Source organism: Puccinia triticina, chromosome 2A, assembly GCF_026914185.1.
Source record: "Puccinia triticina chromosome 2A, complete sequence".
NCBI lineage: Eukaryota > Fungi > Basidiomycota > Pucciniomycetes > Pucciniales > Pucciniaceae > Puccinia > Puccinia triticina.
In genome coordinates this window covers 3,589,938-3,608,661 of record NC_070559.1, presented here as the reverse complement: position 1 = coordinate 3,608,661, position 18,724 = coordinate 3,589,938, and the positions used below count along the sequence as shown (strand labels likewise).

The 18,724-nt window shown below is 47.0% G+C and overlaps 4 protein-coding genes across 4 annotated transcripts; all 4 read left to right on the top strand.

The window, feature by feature from the left end:
• Positions 1-2,603: 2,603 nt before the first annotated feature.
• Positions 2,604-3,152, top strand: PtA15_2A366 (uncharacterized protein; the record flags this gene model as incomplete). Its single annotated transcript, XM_053166380.1, has 4 exons — positions 2,604-2,619; positions 2,775-2,839; positions 2,937-2,970; positions 3,067-3,152. 4 exons carry the CDS (start codon positions 2,604-2,606, stop codon positions 3,150-3,152), a joined length of 201 nt encoding a protein of 66 aa, XP_053017608.1.
• A 39-nt stretch (positions 3,153-3,191) lies between these two features.
• Positions 3,192-5,343, top strand: PtA15_2A365 (uncharacterized protein; the record flags this gene model as incomplete). The annotated part of the gene is made up of 4 exons (XM_053166379.1): positions 3,192-3,311; positions 3,980-4,289; positions 4,366-4,875; positions 4,964-5,343. 4 exons carry the CDS (start codon positions 3,192-3,194, stop codon positions 5,341-5,343), a joined length of 1,320 nt encoding a protein of 439 aa, XP_053017607.1.
• Positions 5,344-6,480: 1,137 nt separating this feature from the next.
• On the top strand, positions 6,481-8,094 carry PtA15_2A364 (uncharacterized protein; the record flags this gene model as incomplete). Its single annotated transcript, XM_053166378.1, has 5 exons — positions 6,481-6,662; positions 6,747-6,792; positions 6,864-6,995; positions 7,092-7,217; positions 7,948-8,094. The coding sequence occupies 5 exons, from the start codon at positions 6,481-6,483 to the stop codon at positions 8,092-8,094; spliced, it is 633 nt and encodes a 210-aa protein (XP_053017606.1).
• A 2,513-nt stretch (positions 8,095-10,607) lies between these two features.
• Positions 10,608-11,927, top strand: PtA15_2A363 (uncharacterized protein; the record flags this gene model as incomplete). Its single annotated transcript, XM_053166377.1, has 4 exons — positions 10,608-11,086; positions 11,168-11,396; positions 11,480-11,599; positions 11,697-11,927. The coding sequence occupies 4 exons, from the start codon at positions 10,608-10,610 to the stop codon at positions 11,925-11,927; spliced, it is 1,059 nt and encodes a 352-aa protein (XP_053017605.1).
• Positions 11,928-18,724: the final 6,797 nt, after the last annotated feature.

The following is an 18,724-nucleotide window of genomic DNA, read 5'->3' as shown; positions in this document are numbered from 1 at the left end:
TGGTTGAATCTTGGCCATGTCAGGGTTTGCGCTAGGTTTACGCCACAAAACAAGTCCTGGCCTAGGCCGAGTTGAATGATTCTGTTGTTTGTGGTTGAAGGTTGGGCAAAAGGTTGATGCCAAGTGAAAATCTGAGGACTGGGTTGAGGGTAGCACTAACTTAACACAAGTCCCCCCTGGTGGGAGGCTCGCTGTGGCTAGCCGCAAAGCCCTCCTGCCCGTAATGTCAAAATTTTGGCTGAGAAAGAAATCACAAATGGCTGGAGGGAAAATATTAAGCCTCAGCCAGCCTCCCCCTCAGGTCCTGTGGACCTGCCCCAGAGCCAAAAGATACTTCTGGACCTCAGTTTTCATTTGGCACCAGTCTCATCTCCTCAATTCAAACCATTTGCACTGTACTAATGGTACTAATGTTTTCAAAATAAAAAAACATGAAGAAATTTAAACTAAGGATGCACAACCATCATACCTGGTGGATCCTGGATCCGCAAACCCACAGATCCTACACATGTAGTGTTGCATTTTGTTGCAGATAGGAAACTCAATTGTGCATATTATCAGAAAATCCAAAAATGGATCTTCAGAGCAATGTAATATCCTTCAGGATTCCTTTGACCTTCAATCAGTTTTGGAGCTTTTTGCTCAAAGTTTTGGGTGAGGGTGTGCATCAGCACTGCCAATGAAACTGTCTATTCAGTTTTTTTTTTACATATTTTGCTGATTTTTAAATAATTATTTAGTGGTTTTGGGGTTGAATATCCTTCCTTTCCCTGCTAGACTTCAAACATTAGGCTTAAGCCTCTCCTGCGGAGAGCCCTCTGGGCGGGGTCCCCCGGATCCTCCGTTTGAGAGGCTTAGTTAAGCTAGAGGGTAGTGTGTGTATTATAATTGAGGAAGCAACAGGTCTGAGCTTAACGGTTGATCTGGCTAAGGTGTATGTAGGATGCGATGAGCTGGGGAATTGAAGGGAAGGCCGCACTGTGTAAAGGCAGGAGGGACTTAGGCGTGAAATGAGCTTGAGTTGACCTGAGCTGCATGAGATCCGTTGAGGTGAGCTGAGGGCAGATTTTGGCTATACACCACAGGTGCACCAAAAGTTTTTGGCATGGTTATCAAAACCAAATTGATTAGATAGTGGTTTTCCGAACCAAATTGGTCTGAATCTGGTTTGTGGACAAATTCCGTTGCCAAAAAGGTTCCAAAAACTGTACCGTGAGAGAAGGAGCATCCAAATGGTTTCCAAAACCATTTCAAATGGTTCTGGAAATATTTTTCAAACCAAGTTGGTTTCCAAAATATTTTTAAAACCACCTCAGGTGGTTCCAGAAATATTTTAAAAATATCTGAAAATGGTTAGTCCGACTCGTTCTTCAGGACGTCCAGACTCAATTAAAAAAAATATCTTGAAAACCAATCAAACTGGTTTTCCAAATATTTTGTTGCACCTGTGGTGTAGAATAGCCTCACATTTGACATATCCCATACTATTCAATAGTCTAACGGAGGTTGACATGGGTGCAGATACAACGGCTTTGTCAAAAGTTTTGACACGGGGAGGTATTGGTCTGACACAAGGAGGAAATAGGAGGTTAGAATGGAAGTGTGGATGTAAAAAAAGATACATACCGGTGAGATTCTGTGCGCAGGATGGCGGGGTGGCCCCTCGGCGTGAACCCGGTCCTTGGCCGTTGGCGGCGTGAAGTTGGCCCTGGTGTCGGGGGTGCTCAATCGCTTAGGCTATGAGATTGCTAACTTATCAAAGTCCCTCCCCATGCGGGAGGTCGGAGTTCGGGTGGTGGTCCGGGGGGTGACTCATTTGGGTGGAGCTTAAGTTTGGCTGGTGGCGAAGCCACCCCTCCCACTTACGGCTAAAGCGGCTGTTTGGGTGGGAGACCACCCACCAAAAAGTGATGGAAAATCACTCTTTGAATTTTGTAGCCTGCAGCTTCAACGCTACCCCCCCCCCCCCCCATTATCGGAACTTAAGCTGCTTTATACTTTGTTGATTTTTTGAGCTCATCACATCAACATCACATTTTCCAAGTTTTTTGCGATAAATTTTTGTAAAGCCCACCCAGACTCAAGACGGCGGTCTTCACAGGCAGTGCCTGGCCCCGCAGGCCTGTGCGGGTCAAGTTTTTGTTTCTCTTATTTCGGCTTTGCTTGTCTGCTATACTTTTTCCTTTGAAAATCTAAGCTGACAGGAAGGAAGATGAGGTGCAGGTGCATCTGTCGATGCTCGGGACCTCACATGTAGCTCGCATAACGAGTGAGCTACAGGCTCTCAAAGTTGAACCAGGATTTTGCCTGATGGTCTCAGGCGAGCACCCCCGCTTTGGGTCTAAGTCCCTCCCTGCGGTCGGCGGCACTCTGCTCCCCACTCAGCCCCGCAGAGGAGGGACTTTGTTAAGTTAGATGAGATTGTTTTGTGCTTGTGTCGGTGATTCAATGCAGCGGGCGGGCTCAGAGCACTGCCAGCTGTTATGCTGGTTGGCCTCACGGTGTGCCGACCAGCCTCCGCCGGGCACGTTGGACCCGGCGGGGATGGGTTGGCCGGATGACCCAAGGCCAACCCAACCGACAGGCTGGTAATCCCACCTGACATGGCATGTCAGCTGAGTCGGCGCGCCAGCGGAGCTGGATGGGTCGGGCCAAGCCCGACTGATCGTTGCTCGCCCGCGGTCGAACTTGGGGCACACAGGTTGGCGCCCGGGCCGACCAGACCCGGACTGCGCCTTGGGCTCAAATTCGAGCGGTGGTGTACACTGCCACAGAACAACCCAGCCAGAACATCCACCAGCCCATCCGCAAACCCCCGAAAAAAGACAACCTGGTCTCGGTGAGCCCTCCTCACTCACTCATTCCAATTGCTCTCCCCTCCTCCTCTTTTGGCCTTCCAATCAATCAGCTGACTCGCCTTCCCTTTCCCCATCCAGACACCCACACAGACAACAAAAAAAGCCAATTCCCGTTAGTCCCCATCCCACCAGTTTTGGCCCTCCAGAATGTGTCTTGCTGCCCTGCTGATCCGCACCCCCCTTCCTACCATTCCATTCATTCCTGCAGCCGACAATACTCCTGTTGTTCACTCCTCCACCTCCGGGACTCAGCTAAGCTCGACCCAGAACACTTTCCAAGATCATCGACAATAGTGGTCAACTCTAATCTGCTTGCCCGCCAACATACATACAATGGCAGCATCGATCTCAAGAAGGCTCCAACTAAGCAGCATCTGCTCCTCCGAGAATGCCACCCACACAGTGTGTCTCTTGCTCGACAACCTACCCGACTGTGTCACCATCCCTCATGATGTTGAGCGTGATGACGACAACAATGGTCCTCGACTCTTCCTTCATTATGACCAAGACATCACTTCACTCACAGTCAGCGCTCTGATGGAACGCCTCCATCAGGAACTTCAACCCATCATCCCTCCCACTTACCGAGCTTCAACACGACGCTACAGCCTCCCAATGGAAATAGCGAGGGCGTGCGACCCGAAGAACATCAAGACTTTTTTCCACGTAATGCCTGTCCATCCTAGCACACTGGTGAAAAAAGTACTTCGTAAGCCAGAGGGAAAGAGACTGTTGGTGATGGACTTCAGGAATACAGGTAAACTTCCTGTACTTCTTGGTGCTCTCCCTCTGGTATTTATTGCTTGATGGCGGTGGATGCTGACGTACTGCTCTTGTTGGCTTCAGGCACCGTAAGTGCAGAAACCCTGCTAAATAGGACTTTCATGGGTTACGAACTAACCCCCGGAACAACGACGACATGTACAACCTCTGCTGCAGGCCGCGCTCCAAGGGCTGTTTCCCTATGGACGACATTTGTCTCGAAAGTGCAGGGTTTCCAGAAGCAACCGGCGATTTGCGCCCCACACCGCACTCTTTTCGAGGATGTAAAACCCAAGAAGCACCGGGTTGTTGGTCAGGAAAGCACCATTGAAGGGCTGCTCGACAATGAAAACTTTCAGGTGTTCAACAATCTAGCAACCGGTGCTCCTCTTTGGGCGGGCTCTCGGCAGCTCGCACCGTGCTGTGCACAACCTGACCGAACGATTACCAATTGCTCGCAAACACTGCTGCCAATCGAAGTGAAGCCAACGTCTGTTATTCCAGAAGGAACTGAGCTGGTCGAAGAAATCAGCAGCACTTTAAAGAAGCTCTACAATGCCATAGAGGCAAAAGATCACCGCTGGATAAAGCTATCATCGACGGATCGGAAAAGTTGGGAGAAAATCGTGCACAGCTCTCCGGCATCGAAAGCTTTCACGCAAGCCTATGGTACGTCGAGAAGACCAAAATACAGTATAACGATTTGAGGAATTTCAAATATTGACCTGCTTGTTGACATTCTCAGGTTACTCGTGTGCCAACAAAACCCGTTACGCCATCCTCACTAATGGCATCGACTGGTGGTTCATCAAGCGGTCAAGGCAACGCATGGGGGACGTGCAAGTGACTCCCTCCATCAACATTGGAAGCACAAACCCAACGGTCGCACAATGCTTGAACTATATTGCCAAGCGGGCGTTGGAAAGGCCGGGATGCCCGTCGCCCTCTGATCCGACGCCGTTTCCACCCTCCTTCAACTCGCAGTTCCCGCACCAAACCCGCTCGCTGCTTCTTCCGCCTGACAGCCATGCCCCTGTGGTTTTGCTGCTTGCGGACGGCACCGAACAGTTTTTTGACGACGGGGACGTCGTTGGGCTGGAAGAGACTGTTGAAGGGCTGCATGGCAGCACTTCAAGAGCTGTAGTCTTTGGAATTACCATAGCTTTGAAAGTTGTTGACTTATACAAAATGCAAGACGGACTTGCACCGCTTGAGAATGAATTGGCATGCTACCAGCACATGGCAAAACTTAACGGTAAGATTGTACATCACGGCGAGCCAGCCTCTCTTACAAAACGAGAATATTTAATTCTAAATGACACTCTGATTCCCGTACATTGTAGGAACTATTGCTCCGCGCCTCCACGCCTTTGGTATGCTGGGGAACGGTGCCTTCCCGGTACTTGGTACCGAGTGGATTGACGGTCACCCACTCAGCAAAAATGATTCCGCTCTCTTTCCGCAAGTCCGAGAGGCATACAGCAAGCTCCACTCCATGTACATCAAGCATGGCGATGTAGCCAGCCGCAACATCCTTGTGACCAACGACATGGTCAAGCTCATAGACTTCGCTCAGGCTATCATTTTTGAAGACAAACAGGTGGCGCGTGGCGAACTAGATGATGAGATGGACGCTGTCGAGGCGCTGCTGCGCAAGCTCGGAGTGAAATCGCAGGCCTCAGCCGCTGACATCCCCTTACGCAAAATGCCTCGTGTGGAGTAGGACAAATGTCTTAGTTACGGTTGGATCTGTGCTGCACTGCTGATGATTGGGCCTTTTTGGCCTATCCAATTGCATGTGGAATGCTATGTTGAGCTGATACTTTCAATATATGTAGAACATATCCCGAAGCAATTCGCCTAACAGCGCCTAACCATGCACGGCTTCAAGTTCACCCTGCTGTACATACGCAAGCATTAACCTGGAAACCTTCCAGCATTACCTGTCTATTTCGGTCTTGTTACTATCAACACCTATCTTGCCCTTTGTTTATTTCTTTGCGGATCTCATTGCTCATGTATGTACGATGTTAAGCATTTTAGCTTAGATGAATAAATTCCACTTCAATTTGGGTTTTGATCTCTAGAATCTTGCGGGTTGAGAATCACATGAGATGCAGGGGATGTAATCAAATGAGGGCTGGAATATCTTGTTCTCTCAGGCAAGAATTGCTGATCAATCGCGGCAAAGCCTCAGGGCAGGAGGGACTTTGGTTTAGGAACCTCTGTGCGGTGAGAGATGCAGGCATCTGTTGAGAAAACTTCCAGAGGGGGGTGTCAATTCTGGTTCACTGCAGTCTGTCGTGCCTGCCGGGGGTAAACAGTTGGCTGAGCGGGTCTGAATGTTTGTTGTTTCTGAGTGGAAGAATGAAGTTGTTCAGATCAGTCATCTTGAGAATTGAATTGTTCCTTACCACCATCTCTCCAACCTTGAATGGTAAAGGTGGATTAGGGTAATCTCATAAACTAATTCTTGAAGTTGTGGTGAGAAGGAGTTGTACCAGCGGCCTGCGCCTCTCTCCGTTGCCGGCTAGGAATGTCCGGAACAGAACCAGGAAGAGGTCGGCCGGAACGGCTTCTTCGACCAACCACACCCGCCACATCGGCTAGGCATGCCCGCCATCCACTCCATCAGCTACCGCCACTACCGCCCCTTCGCCATCTTCTCTCTCTCTCTCTGTGCCCGCACAGCACCGTGTCGTCCTGCTCACCGCTGTTGGTATCTGCAGGGACACATGTGAGTATGATAATCGCTTCCCGTCTGCAGGAAACGCCGCGGCTGCTGACCCAATCACTCAACAAAGACGAGACCTTTCGCCATGCATCTCGCGGCAGAGGCCACCGGCCGACCTGCAAGTTCATGTCGATCAAGACCACGGTCTTTCTAGTGTTCTGCCAGAGCTTCCTGCGCTCCTTCTTCGACCATCTCGGCCTCTTCACTCCCACCGAGTACTGGTCCTGCTCCCACATCCCCGACGCCGTCAACGCCCTCGCTACCACCGTCGAAATGGCCATCGTCGGCCTCTTCCAGCTCGACGCTTTGTGAACCTCCCCTCTCCTTTTGTCTCCCCCACCGCTCATTCGTCGATCGCTTCGTACTCCCTACCCCGAGTATCGCGCGCTCAGCAAGAGCTCTGAAATCAGCCTTCCAGAACTTCCTGCATTCGCAAGAGTCAGTGATCTGCCCCCCGCCTCCATCCCTCGTGCGCATTCTCAAGCCATCTGACATCTGTTTTTTGATAGTTATCCGGACTTCGGACGGGACATCTTGATGGGCATCCAGTTCCTGGTCGACCGGATCCGGGGGGGGCGGAGTACACGAAGTTGCGCCACGCCACGTCGCAGGGCGCGAACGGGATGGACTTCCAAGCGGCGGTCAGTCTCTTCTTCCCCCGATTTTTTTTTAGCGCAACACAGAGATACTGAGTGCAGAGGGTTTTTTTTGTGTGTGTGTGGCGGGGGGTTGTATAGTTTGGGCTGGACCCGGGACATGCACGGGTGCGCGACCGCGAATGGGTGGAGACCCACGCGGCCAGTCCGACGGGCGTGGGCCAGGGCGGCGTTCAAGGCGGGGAGTCCGTCTGTGGAGGAAGACGTGTGGGACGCGAAGATGGCAGGGCAGGGGGGGGGGGGGGAGGCGACGAGCGACGACGAGCCGGCCTACGATAGGACCCTGGAAACCCCCTATAAATGGGGGTAATGTAAAATCCAGAATTTCGCCAAAATTCATACATTTTTTGACTTGATTCATACACGTTTCATGCCTACACTCAGGGGATTTTCCAGTTTTTCATACATTTTTAATGCCTACCATTGCTGCCGAGGGGGGGGGGGGGGGGGGGGGGTGGCAGAAGAATAAAATCTTGCTTCAATTTTGCAAAATTTCCACTTTTCTTGTCCTCCATGCAAAAAAGAAAACAATAGGAGGTTTCAATTGTGGGCTTAAGAATGCCTTCTGGTGATTTTCAGCTTAAGTTTTGAGAAGTATTGAGGGAAATAAAATTGGTAAAATTGACTTTTGATGCCCTATGCCAATGGTATAGGCCCTAAGACAAGGGGGGCTGCTGAGGGGGAAGAGGCTTTTCTGTTGCACTCTCCCAAATTTCATACATCTTAGTTACTACCCTCCCTTACCCAGGAAAAAATTCATACACTTGAAGTGCTTACCATTGAGGCCAAAAAAGCCCATTCATGCCGTTTTTGTGCCTACCATTTTGGGTTTTTGCCAAAAAATTCATACATTTTCATTACCCCCATTTATAGGGGGTTTCCAGGGTCCTCCTACGATCCGTACGTCTCTTATCTCTCCCCCCTCTTCCGCGATCAGAGAGAATACTTACTGAGAGGGAGGCAAAAACAGATCAAGCTCGGCCTCGTCCACTCGCCCTTCGCTGCCAACCCCGACCCTCAAATGCCCCCCGCCCGCCAACATCCATTCCGCCCGCCGTATCCGCACCGGCTCCGACCGCTCTGACTCCTCAAGCGCCCTCCCCGACTGCACTCACCCCCGTCTTCCCGGCGCCCATCAGCAGCACAAGTTCATCCACAGGGACAGCTGATCCGTCTCCACCCTCTTGCCCTCCCTCCCTCTCTCTACTCTCCTCGCTCCCCCCTCTCTGTTAGTGTTTATGCTGTATGTTTTGTCAGTGCCTGTGGTCAGGCCTGCCGCACTGCAGTGCCAATCACTCGGTCCATCTGGTCAAGCGTTGCACGCTGGCACGGCTTGCTTTTTCCGTTCAACTTTGAGTAAACTGGAAACTGAAGATAAACATGCACTCCAGCGGGAGTGTAGACAAACGTTTCTACCATTTTTTAATTTTTTTTTATTTTTTTGCTGGAGAAAGAGCTAACTTACCTAAGGGGAGCAAAGCGACCTCCGAAGGAGGCTCCCTGCGGTACAAGAGGGACTTTTTAAGCTAGGACAAAGAGCTTCAAGTCCTGTGAAACCACCTTGTCTCTCGAAAAAAAAAGTGGTGGCGGAAACTTCTGTACTCTTCTGTTTACCTACCAACTGTACATACAGCTTCCTTGGCATCTATGTTGTATTTGCAAAGCCTGAACAACCTCGTTGAAAACCCTGCGGGACCACACATTTGGATAGCGGGCTGCTGTACAGAATGGCTGTATCCTCTCTACGGCTTTCATCATATGTATATCAAGGGCTCATAAGGGACGAGATTGTGGATGTGCCCAGCGTCGCCGCCCAACCTCTTGCATCTCACCGCACAAAGGAGCAACTCCGTCACATCCCCATTCAACATGCTTCTCTTGAACCTTTTCTTGGTAATCTTTCTTCACTTTGGAGCAGTCTTTGCCTATGAGTTTACCGATGAGTTTAAAGAAAGCTTTAGATGTGGAGGCATCCATGGCTACTGCGCTGTCAGAAGTTTCGAAGTAGACAAGTATTATCGTAAATAAGTATTTTCTATCATGATCAAGGTCAGAATAAGCTCGGGCGAGTTGATTATTGACTGATGTGATATTATCTCTGGCTCTGAATGATCCTCATTGATCAACTGCGAAACATACCCTAGTGCAAGCCGCCGACAAACTCCGGCACGGCCTTTATACCTGTAGGGCTCGTCGAGAAGGGGGGAAAACCCAAAGAGGGGGGAGACTCGTTTACAATTTGTGCTGCAAAACTGATTTTCAAATCGTCGTATGTCTATTCTTGGCTCCGACTTTGCTCTAGCTCTTAATTATGAGAAAAGAAATATCATTGAAGGCTGACCGAAAAAAAATGCCATCTGGACGCCGAATTGCTTATAGCCGCCGAAATTCTTGCCAAACCCACCGGTGGAAGTAAACGATATTACGATGAAGAAAGAAGGATGTTATAGCCAAATATAGCTATGATCAACCATCCTAAATTCCATCTGAGATGGATACCAGCTATAACGATCTTAGCAAAGTCCCTGCCTGAGGCCTCGCTGGAGGGACTGATGCCCTATGAGGAATTCTCACGCATGACTTTTGGATATTTGAACCCGGATTTCGTTATATTCCTCATCACTCCCTCAATTCTCACACTCTGCCCTCAGAACCCATTTTTCCTAAATTGCAATATACCTGTCCACTTGTTTCCTATCTTTTTCAGATCACTGATATCTCCATTCGAAACTTTTCATAAGAATCTTTATGTATACCATATTGAATAAAAAACAGAATAACTATCACATCCCTACCACCGGGATCTATGAGCACAGACAAAGGGGGGTTCATGTTAGCGGGTTCTAATTTTTTTTGTCAAACCTGGCTACAAAGTCAAGGACTGCAGGACTTCCTACCAAGAGAGTCTGTTTAAGGTTGGACCACGTCGGAGAGGGAGTCCCAATCGGTCCCGGACTCTTCGGCGTAGTAGACTCGATTAGATCCCTGAGTTACCGTTTTGGCATCCTTGTAGTCGGTTTCCAGACAAGTGAGGGTGACAATGTCGTGCACCCCCTGGATCGCAAAGAGCTCCTCTAGTCAAGTACACCATACTGGAAAGGTTAACGAGTTTCCGTAAAGGACCGAAATGTTTCCAATGATCATGAGAGCAGAGAGCCGAGGGGTTTTTGTGGTTTGGGCGGGCATGGTGTCTTGAAGATGACGAATGGCTAACCCTGATCACCACATCATGACGACAGCGATATCCATCGACGGCACAGCTGGGATCACAATTCGCATCGCGATCATCGACCTTGGTGCATTCTTGTTCTCTCTGTTCGAGTCGTTTTTTTGTCTATAAAGACAGACACCCTGTCTTGGATTCTTGCCCCACCAACCCAACGACCTCAGACGTATGAGCAGACATCCCTAGTCTTCAAGCGCGATTTTTTGGGCATCTTGAACGCATTTCTGTGTTTATATTCATTCAAATAAAGATATTAAAGGTTGCTTGTGCCAATATACCAGATACTAAATACCCATAGCGACTCGTAGATACTCGATCCCCACTAAAAGCACCAGCCTAAATCTCATATTTTCAAGAATCAATCCTGGAGAATGGTTCCCTTTATTTTCAAGATCAGTTTACTACTGCTGATAAACCTTCAAGAATCCGTCAAGGGTGCAAGTGTTGTCAGGCCCAGCCTCCACAAACGCCAATTCGATATCAGTAGCCTTACGGGTTCGCTTGGCGGTGGTGGTATACCTGGCTTCGGCGGCTCGGGTTCGGGCTCCGGGGGCGGCGGGCTTGGTGGCTTACCCTCTTTCGGTTCTGGAAGTGGTGGACTCGGTGGGCTAGGTTCCGGTTCCGCTGGTGGACTCGGCGGTTTTCCCGGGATGAGCTCGGGCGGCGGGACTGGCGGACTCGGTGGTTTATCCGCTATGAGCTCCGCCGGCGGGATTGGTGGGCTTGGCGGAACGACTTCCAGCTCTAGCCCATCCGACGCCGACTTCGGTAATAATGGCAGCGCATCCATCACTGGCAAAAACAAATCACGAGGCTCGGCCGGTGGATGTCCATCTTATTACATGATTGGGTACGTACTGGCTGGCGATAACGAAGGAAAGTACGGAAAATGACAGTCCAATCGCTGTCGGGACCCGTCATTTTTCATCAGTGCTCGCGGAACCAGCGAGGGGCCAACTGGGTCTGTAGCCTATAACGCCCTGTACCAGAAAGTCTTATCAACCATTCCTGGAGGGGCAAAACAAGAACTCCAGTACTCAACTTCAGCCGACTATTCCGTCACTGTAACCCAAGGTGCTCAGACTGAAGTTAAATTGATAACTGGAGAGATCTCCAAGTGTCCGGAAACGGTCTTTGTTTTGCTTGGTTACTCGAAAGGAGTCAGTAGAGTGAAACTAGCGTGCCGCCTGTTTAGCCCAATTCATAATTCTGACACCCCTCACCACGGCCGCTCTATCAACAGGCTATGGTTCAGACACAAACTTTGAACAACAAGGATATCCCCCAAGACAAAATTGCGGCCGTCGTTCTTTTTGGAAACCCTTACTTCAGAGCTGGTGCTTCTCAAAACAAATGTGGCGCAGTAAGTTCGGGATGAATTGCCGACAAGATATTGAGATATATCAGATCTTTGAAAGATTGACTAATTCTACCACCTCGATATTTTGGGACAATGCTAGACCGCTGGTATGGGGATTGCGGCCATGGCGGGTGCCAAAATGCCAGAGCAGTTGACCGATAGGGTCTATGACTGTTGCGCCGCTGGCGATCAAATTTGTACCTCCACGGGGAGCATGATGGGCCATCTCACATATGCTGGCCAACACGAAAATGACGCAACAGAATTTGTGATTCAGAAGTTAAAGGCAAAGCTTGCTGGTTCAACTACTGCAAAATACAAGAGCTCTTGATCTGGGCCTCACTCATCTTTCACAATTTCTAAGTTTTACCTCTTGTTTACAATTTCATGTTCTAAAACCACAAATTTAGCTTTGAAAATTAACATGGGCTGGTAACATGTGAGATTGGTGGAAGCAAAACATTCGAATATAATTGTGCCCCTGATCAGCTTTCTCAAGCTTGTTTAGTTCTGAACAATTATGGTGTTCAAAATTGATTTTTAAACCACTTTCTACATAAAATCATAAGAGCTACATGTCCAAAGGTTTGATGGGGTGAAAGTTGAGGGTTCTCTTCATTTCAAACACCTCTGAAAACTTTGATAAATCTTATGATTTTATGTAAAATTATATTCAAAAATCAATTTTGAACACCCTAAATGATGTTGATTAGCCTGGTTCATGTTGGCAACTTGACAAAATGTTCATCACATTTTGTCCTAAATAAATTTTGTACAATTTTTTGACCATCAGGACAGCATCATGAAAAAACTGACAGGACTAGGTGGAAGGTGACATGAATCTAACTCCAGCCTTTATTCCACCAACCATACACTTAGGGAATGGTAAGAGGGCCATTTTTGGTCAAGGGGTGTTGTTGGAGTCACCACTAGACTTGGAAGACATGTTACTGAGTGTCACCCAACACCTATTCACATCAATTTGTTCATGGTGCAGAAAAATTGGTTTCAGAAGAATCTGACCAACTTGAAAAAATTGCAAATTTTTACTCTGGCCATTGAATGATTTGACAGCTTTTCCAAACCAGTCCCTCCTCAGAAGGGCAAAGCACAAGCCTTGAGACCGCAAGTCTGTGGGACCCTCCTCCAGAGTGACTTTGTTAAGCTTGGTATTATCCCAGCTTGTGTTGAGTTTAAACCTGCTAGGATGATGTATCACCACAGTCTGGAGCAGCTGTGTAGTTAAACATACACCACTATGACCCAACTGCCCTGGAAGCCACAAGCATCTACAGCCCAAACTGCAGGCCAAAAGATGTTGCTGAGGCCTGCAGTGTCATTCAGACGTTAAACACAGATTTTAATTCTTATGAAAAATCATCAGGAGCAAAAGATGTCTGGCATGCAGATACAGCAGATGAATGAAAATTTCATCATACACACATATGCATGACATCCCGTCTGCTTCTTGAATCAGGGCACATGCCAACTCCCATTCAGAAAAAGTAGAATACAACAATTTGACTCTTCCAGCATCTGTTCCCCTTAATAATTTCAACATTCACCCACCATCAAATTCAAGCTTCCTTTTATGGTCAATTCTGTGGAAAGGAAGATAAGATCTGGAGTCTGGGTTTCTGGGGGTTCTGGATCCTACGTGTTAGATTGCAGGATGAGGAAGAGGTCTTCATCTCCAGCCTCTCAAACCATGAGTGTGCAGTCTGTGACATGTACATGTTAGCTATGTACACGTGAGCCCGCACTATTGCTCATAAAATTATACCCCCTTTAATGCCAAAGCCTCCCCCACTGAAATTTTAATCAAGGAGAAATAAAAAAATCCTCCTGTTTTGGCTCTGCATTATGTCCATGAGCAGCATTAAAAACACCATTGGGAAAAATTATAGGTCCTATAAATGCCTGTGCCTGTGAGGCTGAGTCAGCTGGTTTCATTTTATATTGCCAAGCCAGCCCATCTAGATCTCCACCAATTAATGTTATCTATATTGTACCAAGGAAAATAATCATCAATTAGGAAATGATTTCAAGATAGCTTGTTTTTGGCAAAATTTTAGGTCAAGTATTGTCAGCCTGTAGGTAACTAACTGTGGTTGAGAGGGTTGTTACTAGCAAGATGATAGTGTAGAGTGCCAAAGATGGGCCAATGGGTTCGTGGTAAGACCTGTAAAAGGTTTCACTCTATCAGTAATCTTGACTTAGAGGCTTGCTCAATGAAGGCGCGTCCAGATCAACACAGGGTGTTAATAGGCATCCAAGGAATAACTCAACTTGGGTTCGTGGTTTTACCTACAGAAAGGTAAGGGTAATCAAGAGTTGATGTTATTCCTGAATTGAAATATGGGTGAGAATGAAAGCACTGTTTAACTATAGTATGGGTTAAACTTTGCTGTAATAATATTCTGAGGGATAAACAGTCCTGGGGGGCGTGTTTATATAGAGGGAAAAGAGCAGGAGGGGATTTGAGGCGCTGGGAGGCGCTTCAGGACCAGGGGGGAACTGGAAGCCCTCAAAGGAAGCAGATCCTCAAGAGGATCAACATTGAAAATTATCTGGGCAGTGTACTGATCAGTACTGATCCTAGATCAGCAGCTGTGTACACTAGCTGATCAGTGATTCCATTCAGTGCTCTTTTGAATTACATTACATCATGTATTGTTTATGTATTTATATCATAATCAATATTTTATGAATGTAGGGAATGAGGCTTAACAGGGGATAAATGAGTGATACCTGTCTTAGGGGTATTTCACGTGTACAGTAATTTTACAGTATATTGTAATCTTACCGTTTGCACATAACTTTGTTGGATTTTCATCCTCCTGGACTCCTCTCTTCTGCCTTCTGCCTCCTTTCCTTTCCTTTTTCTGATTCCAAATGATCCATCACTCTCACCTCTTATGCTCTCACTCTTCTTATGATCTGGTATGTTGTTGGTCATGATTGCTTTTCTGTACTTGCCATGTGACATTGTTCCCTGCCAAGATTAGACTGTCAATCTTTCCCAAATGTCCCTCATTCTCTGATGTGTGCGCGCTCCAATTGTGACAGATATGTTTCATCTGTGATATCCTTGTTGAGAGTTCCAATTACTTCTATTCAATATCCCTATTCATTTTCATTACCAACCACAAGTTGATTCCTTGTACATAGTCTATATAGCTTAGCCTAGATACAAGAAATCAAAATCATTGGTTCATCTCATTCTTTTTCTGCGTCACCCTTGAGCCGCATCCAGTGAGCACTCATACTCACTGTCCCCCTTCCTTGAGCCTTTTGGCCTCTCTTGTTGCGCTTGCTGTAGCCATTGCTTTTGGAGTCAAATCTCATCAAACTTAACTCTCATAACAACATTACATTATGGCAACTGTATTTGACTATGGTTATCTGTAAAGTAATTTATCACAAGAGTAAATTCTTAAGCTTGTATCCAATGATACACATATGTAATAAAGGTGTAAAAGGAATGCACTATATGTAATGTGAACAATTGCAGGTACTTGGTATGTGTAAGGTACTGTGAAATGTACTCTGTGGCTGACAAGTATAGTGACAGAGGCAACTGTGAAAGCCTCAATGAAAAGCTGAATGATTGAATTGAGTAAAATAAAACAGATGATTTCACAAGATTGGAAATCATTGGATGGTTTTGTTGAGGCGGGCAGACTAGTTGGACTTTTTGATGTTGTGTAAAGTGCTAAACAGAGGCTTCACAGTTCATGTGTTGAGATACAGAGGCCCATTGGTCTGTTGATGTTTCAAGGCCTTGTATGGGTCAGGTGTATCAGCAATCTCAGAACACCCTGTCTCAGCGGATTTCCCTATGCGTTTTTACTCCTGATTGGTAGTCTGGTGGAGACGTGAGGGTGAACAGGTGACATGGTGTTACAAATTTTTAATATTTTGCCAAACCTTGATTATAATTTGGTTTGCTCCTGATTCAAACTGTAAGTGGAGGTGGTGTGGCAGTGACCAGGCAATGTGGCAGCAGTGCTGATGTTTTGGAGAATTGTGATGGGAGACTTTTGTTTGGGCCTGAATTAATACAAGTACCTCTGGTAGCTTTGCAATTCCCTTGTTTCAGGGGACGGGCTGGGCTGGGACCCAGCGCTCCAAAGGCGCAAACTTCTGATGGCCTCTTTGGAACTCAGACACTTGTTCTGGTGAGTGTTCATTTCTTGCAGCCTCACTACACAATTTTTTCCTAAATTAGTTTACACCAAAACCCCACCAACTCCTCTTTTTGCAAGGCACACCTTGCCCAACATACCACATACTGGTTTGCTACTCACAAACTGCCTGCACAATTACGGATTAGGTGAAATAAATTGGAATATTTATCACCTCCTGTGACCTCATCTAGGTACATACCAAGGGTGAAATCGCTGCGCTTCAAAAAGTGCAGCGCAGCGTGAAGCGCAGCGGTTTTGGTGGCCGCTGCGCTGCGCTGAAAGTAGCGGCCCCGCACGCTGCGCTACCGCTTTTTGGGTCTGGCAAGAAGCGGGGACCCGCTACTTTCAGCGGTAGCGCAGCGGAACCATCGCTGCGCTACCGCTTTTTGACCTGGCCGCGTAGCGCTCCCCCGCTGCCAGCCAAAAAAGCGCAGCGCAGCGCAAAGTGCAGCTGTTTTGGTCGCCGCTGCGCGGCGCTGAAAGGAGCGGCCCCGTCCGCTGCGCTACCGCTTTTTTGCGTCGGGGAAGAAGCGGGCCCCCGCTATTTTCAGCGGTAGCGCAGCGGGACTGGCGCTGCGCTACCGCTTTTCGGGCTGACCGCGCAGCGGTTCCCCGCTGCGCTGCGCTAAAAGACCGCTTTTTTGTAGCGCAGCGCAGCGTTTCAGCCTTGTTAACATACTCTTCCAACCATCATACATATAAGCACCACTCTAAATTTCTTTCCCCATCAGATAACCTAACTTCTCTCTGCCATTGTAGAACACTACTGATCTATTGCTTCTAATGACATCAGCACCTCAATCCCACCTTACAAATTATGCCAAGTTTCTAGGAAAAAATATAACTTTACTTACCTCTACTCACCAACAGGAGGAAAAGCTTACTTTCATTCTTAGCCTCTTTCCAATCCTCTTCATAAAATTATATACCAGCTATCCCGGGACACTGAAAATGGTTTTGTATTGGTTACAACCCCCCACAACAAGGTCAACTACAGTCAGCCAATACAACATCAGTCTCCCAAACCAATTTAATGCTGCCCTTTCACTTGGTGTGTAAGTAATTCATAGCTTTATCTATGTGCTTATTAAAATTTTCTGATACAATTCCCTCTATCATGGCCCACACTTCACCTTAAACTTAGGCCAATGTGTGAAGAGCAATTTTACACATGAGCTCCTCCTGAGGAACTTTTTCCTCTTTTCCGGATACATTACTGGCAAAATTGGGCCCACCATCCATTTTGTTGTGAGAAATTCTCATAGATCCAAATTCCTCAAAAACACTGGTACATTCCTCACCCTTTCCACCTCCTCATGCAGGCTTATTCCATTGAGCTTTTTCATAATTTCCAAGCTCCTCATTGCTACAATCTGCAGTCCCACTGCCTCAAAGGAACTTACATGATATAATTCTCAATTATTGAACGTGTCCCTTGCCTGGCTGGATCTCATCTATGTTGTATCATCAGTCAAAATACCATCCGTTATTTATACTATTGTTACTCAATCCATGTTTGCTCAACTGTCTGATCTATGTAAATTCAATAGTTGTTGTGCAACCTGAATATCCTGCAGAGATTGTGCAATGGGACTTGAATAATGGTCACATGCTTGACAAAGCGGATGCTAGGTGCAAAATTATTGATCAGCTCACAAAAAGATAAAGAGGTTACATTGACAAAGATAACTCTCCAGTACAAGGGTGGAGCTCAGGCTAAAATTTCACTCTATTATAATCAATTCCACATAGTAGCATGTTTTTCAATGACAATGAGCAAAATTCATTACCAAACTTGAAGTCTCATTTTTTTGCACATGGTCAACTATATGTAGCTTTATCATGGTTTATGTGTCCAGAGAATTGGCTGTGTTCCAGTTCTTATCCTCAAATGATGTCCTCAACATGGTTAACATATTTGTATTAAATTAGGCTGTTTACTACGTCTTTGACTTGCACTATTAATTTGTAAAATGTGTCAGCTACACATGTGTATATATGTTTTGAATATTATGACAATTAGCAGTGCTTGCTAGGTATACGTACTCAATTTTTGCTGAATTATTGAATTATTTGAGGAGGGATGGAAAGTTGACTGTGGCAGTCTTCTAGGGTTTCTGTTTCAGGTGCATAATGGGGGTTTTAAAGTTGACCTTGTGCAATTGCATGCAATTTTGCAAGTTGGCATTCAAGTCAGATCCTGAAAACCAAGTTGCAAAAGGTCATGCAAGTCTAATTTTATGTCAGCCGGGCTACTATGATAAGTTAGAGCCCGGCTAACAATGCTAGCATATGTAGTAGCGGCGCAAAGGGCCGCTGAAGATAAGATAGAAATTACATTCTTTCACTAATAGTAGCGGCGCAGAGCGCCGCGCACAAGGATAGAAAGGGTATTCATTAATGAGTATTAAATGCAGCGCAGAAGCGCCGCGCACCAGAAACTATGCAATACATATCCCCTCAAACCTTAAACCAAGTTGAGGGGTGAATAGTAGAACTCCAGCCAAAAACGGCCGGAGAACCAGTTATGAATTGGTTGAAACCCGCTCTCAAGGTAAGAGAACCAAACTTAGCTAAGTCCCTCGATTGGAGGCGCGCGAGCGCTGTCGCGAAGCGTCCCTCCGAAGGAGGGACTTACGCCCTACCTCGCAAAACAGTAGGCAGCAGAAATCCCATTTGGCTGGGGAGAATTTTCAAAATCTTCAACTCTTGATATCTCGACTCAAGTAAAAGCCATCGAAAATCTGAGCAGACAGATTTGTCCGCCTACATCTGCCCTTTCACTTTCCACCTTCCTGAGGTCGGATCCCTTCAAAAACACTCTTGAATCCCAAATGAAACAAAAAGGAGTTCATGGGTTTTGGGAGGGCATTGTTCAAACAGGCCTCGGTCAAAGCCATACTTTTGACACCTGTCAAAACCTGGCAGCTCTTATTTA